This window comes from Fragaria vesca, linkage group LG6 (assembly GCF_000184155.1).
Source record: "Fragaria vesca subsp. vesca linkage group LG6, FraVesHawaii_1.0, whole genome shotgun sequence".
NCBI lineage: Eukaryota > Viridiplantae > Streptophyta > Magnoliopsida > Rosales > Rosaceae > Fragaria > Fragaria vesca.
The window spans coordinates 11,856,263-11,865,977 of NC_020496.1; the positions used below are offsets into that span (position 1 = coordinate 11,856,263).

General features: G+C 40.5%; 1 protein-coding gene across 1 annotated transcript; it reads left to right on the top strand.

Annotated features, from left to right (window-relative positions):
• The first annotated feature begins 7,605 nt into the window (after window positions 1-7,605).
• Window positions 7,606-9,573, top strand: LOC101306538 (root phototropism protein 3-like). Its single transcript, XM_004302900.1, has 2 exons — window positions 7,606-8,360; window positions 8,911-9,573. Exons 1-2 carry the CDS (start codon window positions 7,611-7,613, stop codon window positions 9,454-9,456), a joined length of 1,296 nt encoding a protein of 431 aa, XP_004302948.1. The 5' UTR covers window positions 7,606-7,610; the 3' UTR covers window positions 9,457-9,573.
• The last annotated feature ends 142 nt before the right edge of the window (window positions 9,574-9,715 follow it).

The following is a 9,715-nucleotide window of genomic DNA, read 5'->3' on the forward strand; positions in this document are numbered from 1 at the left end:
TGAGCTTGTTATGAAAGTTGTAGAGGAGATTGAGAGGAAGATTCTGTTAAAATTTGGTAGCATTTGCAGGTCGCCGGAAAACGGCTGCCGGCCGCCGCTGCCGGTTAGGAGATTTTTAGGGTTTTAAATGTGGAATATTAAGAGGAGTATTTTGAGATGAATTTTGGAATTTTTGGATGAGATTTGGATAGGTTTGTGAATTTCCGAAGTGTGGTATTTTTGGCGGGTAATTAATGTAGAATCCGGCCGTAGGATTTAAGTCGTATTTTGGAGAGGTTGTATTTACAACTGTTGAGTATGATATTTAAGTTCGGATCGTTCCGATGTAAGAATATCGAAGTTAGGCAATGATGAGCGTAATTATGGCTCTCGGGTAATTTTGCCTATTTTGATTAAATATTAGATTTTTTTGGTTGGGAATTAATATTATATTTGGAACAGGACGTGAGGAGGCTCGAGCAGACGAGACCCCAGATCGACATCAGGCTTAGGCCTAATTTGTGAGTGGACTTTTATTTGAAATAATATGCATGCTATGGTTCATGTTTGAACATTTCCTTTTGTTGGAGTTTTTGACGTCAATTAATTTTGACGCTTTTATTTCTCTTAGAGAGTTACCGAAAATGGGATTTTCGGTGAATATGAATATGTAATTATGAGAGAGTATGTATAGGAAATGCTAGCTAGCCATATGTGTCTGTCCACCTTAATGGCGTAGCATGTAGCCGAGAACCCAAACTCTGCCTTCCTCCCTAACCACCATTGCTGCTTCCAAAGGCGTCACCAAAACACTTTTGGGCTCCACCTGAACTCGACGAGGTTGCCGGAAGCTCAAGAACACTGTCGCTGGAAGACTTCGACGGGAACCCAAAAATATGCAGAAAAATAGAGAAATAGGATTAGGGCTCTAATTTGGAAATTGAAGCTCAAGGAAGAGTGAAAACGAGAGGGAAGTGATGGGTTTACCATCACGAAGCACGGGCTCGCCGGAGAGAAAGAGATTCCGACAGAAATCAGATTTGGGGGTTAGGGTTTGGACTTCAATTTGAAAATTCTATGGTTCTAAGTCGAATTGGTGGGTAGAGGAAGGTGAAGAAGAGGAAGACAAACATTTTGGTGGTGGTCTTGCGGCATGCGTCGGCCGGAATCGGCTACGCCACGCCGGAGATGGCGGAGGCAGGCGAAGAGGGGGAGAGAGAGAGGTCTAGGCTCAAGCAACACGAGTTTGGGTTTTGACCAATAATAAACTGTCTCTTCCCTTTTATACCTGAGTCCACGGTTAAAACCCTAATACGGCGTGCAACTATTGCACGCAGTAAATACCTTTTACTTATTAACGACGCACAATGAAGGAACACCGTAAATACCTCTTCATTTACGGCGTGCTTTTATTGCAAGCCGTAAAGAACTCGAGACACAATCTCATTTACGGCGCACTTACATAGCACGCCCTAAATAACTTTACATAACATTATATTTACGGCATGTTATAAATGCACGCCGTAAATGACCTATTTTTACGGCACGCATCGATACATGCCGTAAATTTTAGGCGGTAAAAGCCCTGAATTCTTGTAGTGATGGTTTTTTGATAGATGAAGGTGGAATCATAGGTATTTTGTCAAAATTTATGGAAAATATTGAAGAGGAAGATGAGTTTATATCTGCTTGGGATATTATGCTTGATAAATATGCTGCCCGTGACGATCCTTGGTTGAGTGGCATCTATGATCTAAGAGAAAAATGGGGCTTTCCTTATGTTAAACGGGCATGGTTAGCTGGAATAAGAAGCACTCGATCAATTGAGTGAAAGCTTTAACTCTACCTTGAAAAATTATTTAGACTCTGACCAGAATGTTTCAGAATTTTTTACACACTTTAAGAGGATGGTTGCTGATAAAAGGCACAAGGAGTTAGAAGCAGAATACGATTTGTGCTTTAGGTTACCTATTGTGAAAATGAATGTCAAAATGCTATATGAAGCAAGAAAGGTTTACACTAAAGTAATCTTTGAAGAGTTTCAAATTCAATTTGAATCGTACCTTGAAGCTTCTATAACAACTTGTGTTGATACAAATGATGGTGGAAAGATGTATACAATCATTAGAGATGGTTATTCTAGAGAATGCATGGTGAAGAGAGATGTTGGTGATATACTATCTTGTAGCTGCAGATTGTTTGAGATGAAAGAGTTATATGTAGACACATGATCAAGGTCCTTAGAGAAGTGATGCAAATAAAAAATGTTCCTGAGCATTATATCTTAAAGAGATGGACCAAGAAAGCTAGAGCTGAAAGTGTTGAAGACATGCGTGGGCGTGAAATTCAAGCAGACCCTAAGTTGCAACAATCCTCTAGGTATAAGTCCTTATGTTCCACCTACATTCGCATATCAATCAGAGCTTATGAACATGAAGAAGCATACAAATTAGTCATGACTAATGCAGAGAAGGTAGCAAAAGAAGTCGAAGACTTGCTAAGGTCTGAAATGAATGATAAGGTAGATAAGAATGGTCATACAACTCAATCCACTCCCACTGGACAACTCAATGCAAATGGTACTGTGGTGAATGCAAAAGGCCTAAAGAAAAGGGAGACATCTAGAGGAAGGAAACGGCGAATAAAGAGTTAAATGGAGATAAACACAAAAATAAAAGAAGCCAATACTTTTTTTTTATCTTAGGTATTATGTTTGCTACTTTCTTATTAATTTGATTATGTTTATTTACAGGAGATTAGGGTCTAGTAAAAGAGGGGTCACTTCTTCTCTTACTTTTCAAGTTAGAAGTGTGTCTGAGCCTTTGTTTATATAAATATTTAACTTGGTTATGATGATGGGATTGTATAATTCAGGTCACTCCTGATTCAATGGATAATGTGTACAAGGTGACTCTCGATCCATCGAGTAATGCAGAGAACGGTGTTTTTGATCTAACAACTGAAGCTTTAAATCTGACTCTTGATGGTACTTTTGATCAAATTACAAGTAATGCAGATCAATTTTTGGAGCATGATTTCTCTACCTCTTCATTTAGATTTATTGGTTGTAATCAAGTACATCGATATTCATACTTAGTTGGTCTTAAGATTTATGGTATTAGAATTCACTATTACTAACCATTATGTATTTTACCATACCTTTTCTAGGAGTTTGATTTAAACAATAATCCTCAATGAAATACATATTGTCATGGCCCCTAGATATAAAAAGTGCGTCTAGTTTTAATAGAAATAATAGTATTTCATTACATGGTTTTTTCTGCTTGCTATTTTGTTTTTGTATAAGGAGAAGACAATGTGAAGGCTTGGATAAGGCAATTGTGCAGGGTTATGTTATGATTTTTGTAAGACTTAATTAATGGAAGAATGCAATTGTTTGTAAGAGGTGAAGGCAATTGTGCAGACACTTTTTTTCATCTATATTATCCTCAGTTCATCTATGTTTCCTCAAGTTCTTATGCAAGTGATGGTTTGAAACGGTTGTATGCAACTTGTTTAATTTATATCAAGTTCCATTCCCAGCTCATATATTCTCATCAGCTTCATTTGCAAATGATGCACTTTATTTCCTAGCTTCAATATATTGCTCTGTGATGGGACAAATGAATGAAGAAAAGAACAACAAAGGAAGAAAAACAAAAACAGCTAAAGAAAAGAAGATCACTGGAGATAAAGTGGCTGAGAAGTAAATAAAGAATTTGTGGCCATGAGATCAAGTCTGTCCACGTGTCGTCATGTTAGGAGAAGCTTAGGTAGGTTAGGCAGTTTTTCAGGATAAGAGAGGATCCGGATCCTTTGCCTCCATAGCATTAAGCGTATCTACCATGCGGGAAAAAGATCCCCAGAAAGTAGCTAAATGATTACGAAAAATTTCACCAGAGCCTGCCTGCCTTAGGCCATGAAAAGACCTATATGTGTTAACTTTCACCCATTAAGATTCAGGAGGCTTCCAAACAACTGGAATGAAGCTATGGGCGGCAACTTGCTAATGAGACAACTTTAATGGCAAATTGTTAGTTAAGGAGTTGTCTTACTCAAAAGCAAGGCCAGCTGATCTGAAATAGGTTAGATTACAATTGAACTCTACTGGAAAAATTTGCATCATTTCTCGATTCTTCATGCATGTAATCCTTGTGAATTTTTTTTTTTGAAGTCATCCTTGTGATTTATATTATATAAATTAAGTTGTAACATTTAAAAATATAAATAAATAAAAGAGTCCTGGTCAGCCTCTCTTACTCTTAAAATTTATTCCTCTTCTCATGATTTTTTATTTATTTTTTAGTTTTTGAGTAAGACCTCAGACACTATAGATTTCAGTCACACTAGTAAGGAAATTAAGATTCTTTTTCTTTCTCCTTTGTTAAGTGTAATTTTTTTTTTTTCACTTAATTGTAAACCGTAACTTGTAAATGATATGTTGCTGATTAATAAAAAGATGTCTTGTATTCCCTACTCTAAAACTTGCAGAGGATCTCTCTAAAAAACCTAGCCGCCCCTTTTCTTCTTCTTTCATCCGTCCGGCGGCACGTCCTCGCGACATCGTCGTCGGATGGGACATGTTTGCTTCCTCCTTTGTTTGCTGCTCAGTTGCCTTGGGGGGAACTATGGGTCTAAATTATGTTCAGAGATTGAGGAGGAGAAGTTCTAGCCGGAAGGGAGATTGGGTCCTACGAGGGCCGAGGGGTGTTGTGGGTTGGTGTGGTCGGCCTCCACCTCTTTGCAGCGCAGGTAAAGGTTTATGCGGTGGCAAGATGGGTGGAAGAAAGCTTGGATCGCGACGCGTTATACATGGGTTTGCTAGCAGACAGAGTATTCGGTCCGATCTAAGCAGATCAGAGGGGTTAATCCTATATCAGATCTATTATCTGGCTTACGGGGGTTCTCATCTCAGATCTGGGGAGGTGGTCCTGCAATTGAGAGTAGGTGATGGCGGTGGTGCTGCATTGGTAGTTAGGGGTTGTCTGAGCGTTTTGGGTGGCGGCGCGTCTTTCGGAATGGGGCTGGAAAAACATTGGGCCTGGCAGGCCTTCTTCAAAACCATGGACGGAAGCTGGGCCTTTGTTCAGGATTTTAACCCACTTTGGGCTGTGTTGGTCTATATATGGGTCAATGTTTATTTTTTTGCTTGTCTTTTTGCTTTGATTTTAGGTTTTGGTTATTTACTGTTTTCAATAAGTAGAGGTGGGTTTTGTCTCGGTTTCAGCACCTTAAGTGCCGTGTCTGGCCTAGGGCGTCAACGAGTTCCTTGCATTGTCAAATAGTCGTTATCTCCTAGTGGTAGGATGAGGCCAAGTGTCATCGGAATTTGGTTCTGGTGGCAACATAACGGAAAAAGTGTTTTTATTAGAATTCGATGGCTTCGTGTAAGCGTTATATTTCTGGTATGTCGCCAAAGTTGTAAAGTAAATGGAGTAGCCAAAGATGCACTCCTTGCTAATTGGTGCGTAGAATACATGTTTTGTTTAATTTCGGGGTCCCCCCCCCCCCCCCCCCTTGTATTCTTTGGTTTCATTAATGGTTATCGGTTCCCCCCCCCCCCCCCTTGTATTCTTTGGTTTCATTAATGGTTATGGTTTAAGGGTGGCCGTTACGTCCTACTTAAAAAAATAAATAAATAAATAAATAAATAAATAAAACCGTAACTTGTAAACCTAGTCTCACCTCATAAGTTTGGTAATATGTAGCATCCGAGAAGGGTACGCATCTAACCCAAATTCTCAAGTGGGGGAATGCACATCGGTGTTGTTGGTTAGTAGCGCAACGCTACCGTATAGAAGGGAAAGTTCACGTGCTAGTTTGCTATACTAACTTACAAGAGTGGGCGCTTTCATGCGGCAGTATACCATCACCTTCTTCTTTTTGTATTACTATTGCTCTAAACAGCAGTATCATCTTCATCTTTGAGGAATATTTTTAAATGAAAAGAGGTCAAACGATTTTATTCAATAAGCACAAGTCATATTACACAGTGACCCGCCATTGTAGGGCCGTAAGAAAAAGAAACCGCTAAAACGTAATACAATTCATCTATTGAGTGAAGCTCAGTGGGTGAGTAAACTAATAAAATACTGACAATAAACTTTTTCGCAACATCCATCAGAATACTCACTGACAACCTTCGATCAATAATCACGACAGTTCCTAGCAGGTATTGATCCCAAGAAAAAAATTGGTACCAAAGGAATATGTTTGTACTCTAATTGTAGGTACACATATACTATAGTTGGTAAATTGGTATATATTTGGAATGTACCTATCATTACATACAACTATCATTCATTTCACCTTATAGAATAGAATAGAAATATATATAGTCAATTTCAGATACGGACGTCCGCACCGTCTTAAGGTACAGATTTCCCTCCGTTCGCCACCGTACGGCGTCGGTGAGGGCGCGCCACCACCCCAGCGGACTCCAGCAGCTTCCTCGACCACTTTCTATCCATGGCGAGTCCGCCGAATTCCAGTTTTCCGGCCAGATTGACTTTGTTTGAAGTTTTAGGTGATTTGGCTGGAAAACTGGAATTCGACGGACTCGCTGGAGAGGGAAAATGGTCGGGGAAGCTGCTGGAATCCGCTGGGGTGGAGGCGCGCCCTCATCGGCGCTGTACGGTGACAAAAGGAGGGACGTCTGCCCCTGATAACGATCGTGTGTATATATATATATATATATAGTTGTGTATGGTGCAATACCAAGTTCCCAACTACGTTCATCACATAATTGGAGCACCTAACTTATAGATAGCCATATCTCTGTCTCATTGACCAGGATTGTTCATCGACTTCATTATTTCCATCATGAAACCTACCTTAGTGTACATAGTAGTAGTTCAAAACATCGACTCTTTTGCAATTTATACAAGGATAGAGTTTCTAGGGTCTAGTTTTTGAAATGACGATTGAAATAAGAATAGAGCTAGTACTTTCTAGTTTTCATGAGAAAACAAGAAACAAACTGACAAACTGTACTCTCGATTTGTACTCATGATGGGTAAACATAAGCACAATTGATGCAAATCGAGTTTACCTTCGATCAATGTAGAAATAATATAACCGTGCATTGTGTTGATGATATTCCACACCGTTTTTTCTGGTCACACATATTCGATCCAAACTGTAATTTACAGAGAGGGAAAGAGAGGGAGGGAGGATTTTTCTGTCTGGAGTCCCTTTCAACCCATCGGTGGCGTTATAATTAGCTTTTGTTCTTCATGCATGCCAAAGAATGAGCCACTAAATGTGTCATAGGAAGGAATATTTTGCATTTATAACCCATCTTGTCCTCATCGAATTCACTCACCCTCTCCCAAATAGCTAGCCAGCTCGCGTTCTCTCTCTCTTTTATCCATATGCGTAGTCCTCCTCGGTTCTCACCCATTCATCCTCTCTTAGTAGTTAGTATAGACTACAGCACTGAGATTACTTAAACCCCAAGCCATCCATGTCCTTTTCTTCAGATCAATCCAATAACAGAAGGGCATCCTTGCCAATTTAAGTGCATGCCATCTCAAGAATTACTTTTACTTCTACATGTACTTAGAGTAAGTACATAAAACTATGAAAGCATATATATCCCTCAACTCCATCATTACCACTGCACCAAAATAATGAAGAACAACCAAGAGTACTATTTGCCAGACTCCGTCTCTTTCCCTGGGAAGCCCTCCCCGTTCGCAGCAGAATGCTGGTTCGACGATGCTTGCATTCTCGACATGGACTACTTTGTCAAAACCCTAGCCGGAATCAAGGCCAAAGGCGTACGTCCCGACCTCATCGGCTCAATTATCACCCACTACGCCTCTAAATGGCTTCCGGACCTCTCCGGTGATGTCTTCTCCGACCAAAAGAGCAGCCTGACCAACTTTGACTCCTCCCCGGAGAGCGTTACTGCCTTGTGGATGAGGAAAAGGTTCTTTGTCGAAACCCTAGTCGGTGTTCTGCCTCCGGAGAAGGACTGCATCCCTTGCAACTTCCTCCTCCGGCTGCTGAGGACCGCGAACATGGTGGGGGTCGAGCCCTCTTATCGAGCAGAGCTGGAGAAGAGGATATCGTGGCAGCTAGACCAAGCGTCACTAAAGGAACTCATGATTCCTTCTTTTAGTCACACTTGCGGGACATTATTGGATGTTGAGCTTGTTATTAGGTTGGTCAAGAGGTTTGTGAACCTGGATGAGTCTGCTGCTAAAAGTGGAGCTGCCATGGTGAAGGTGGGGAAGCTCGTGGATTGTTACCTTGCTGAGGCCGCTGTGGATGTGAATCTTAGCTTGCCGGAATTTGCGGCCCTCGCTGGAGCTCTGCCTAGCCATGCTCGAGCCACAGATGATGGGTTATACCGAGCCATTGATACTTATCTCAAAGTAAGTTATAGTAGTATAATCTGAGTAATTCATCACTTAATTTGCAACAACTTTAGAAGTTTAGGTAGGTGATTAAGTTGAGTTAGCAGCTAAGTAGGACTGTATCTATAACAGAAACAAGATAAAAAAAGAAGGGAGTTTAGGACGTAGACAGTACAGAGGCCAGTGAAAGAATTAAGCTTATCTGGTAACTGGTCCTGAAGATCGAATGGGGACATATATACATGGCTGTGTTGTCACCAGCAAGACATTTGAAACTGTCTAATTAGGTGGCTTCTCACTTTCTCGGACGACTCTATTAGCGAAATAACACAAGTGCCCTTTGTTTTGTATACACAGTGGTCGACCGACCCTGCTAGATATATCAGATTGGTTAGTTTTGACTTAAAATTCCCCTTAAAGAAGTGTCGGCAGGAAAGAAGAATTACAATGATCGAATTGCATATGTAGACTATGAATGTCTAGCATGTTGTCTTTAGTTATATCTTTAGTTATAAACTAACTATTCATATATGCATCCTTAATTCCGGCCATATATTGCTGCATGTAGGCACATCCTGGAGTATCCAAGCATGACCGCAAGAGTCTGTGTAGGTTAATAGACAGTCGAAAGCTCTCCCCTGAGGCATCTCTTCATGCTGCTCAAAACGAACGCTTGCCGGTCCGAGCTGTAATCCAAGTTCTCTTCTCCGAGCAAACAAAGCTCCACAGGAACATCGACTGGAGTGGCTCGTTCAGCGGCAGTGCCCGCAGCCCAAATCCCTTAGCAGATCCAGGCGCAACCAGGTGCCACTCAAAGCGAGACATGTCGAATCTGCACACGCAGATAAGAAGCTTGAAAGATGAAGTCCTTAGGCTACAAATCCAATGCAACTCAATGCAAATGCAGATGGAGAGAAAATCAAGGGAGAAAAAGAAAGGGATTTTCAAATGGAACGTTTTTGGAATACCTTCATTGAAGAGCGGGAATGGTCTGGTGAGGCTTAATGAGAGTGGAGAAGAGGTTGGGTATGGGAAGCAAACGCCGGCTACGGATATGAAGACCAAGTTGGTTAAAGGTAGAGTTACTCCAAAGTGGAGGAATTCCATGTCGTAATTGTTGAAGGGAGTTGGGAATTGGTTGCTGTTTTCATGCTTTTTCTAGCTATGTCGTAATTGCATGTTGTAAGTGTGCATTCTTTTTAAGAAGGAACAAAAAGAACAAGAAAAAAAAAGGAATATTTTTTGTGTGTGTGTGTGTTGTTTTTTTTTTGAATAGAGGAATATTTGTGTTTTTAAGCTCATTGATTTTCGTTTTCTAAAAACAATGCCAATTCTTCTTTGCTCCATGTTCTTAGGCATGTATATATATATAT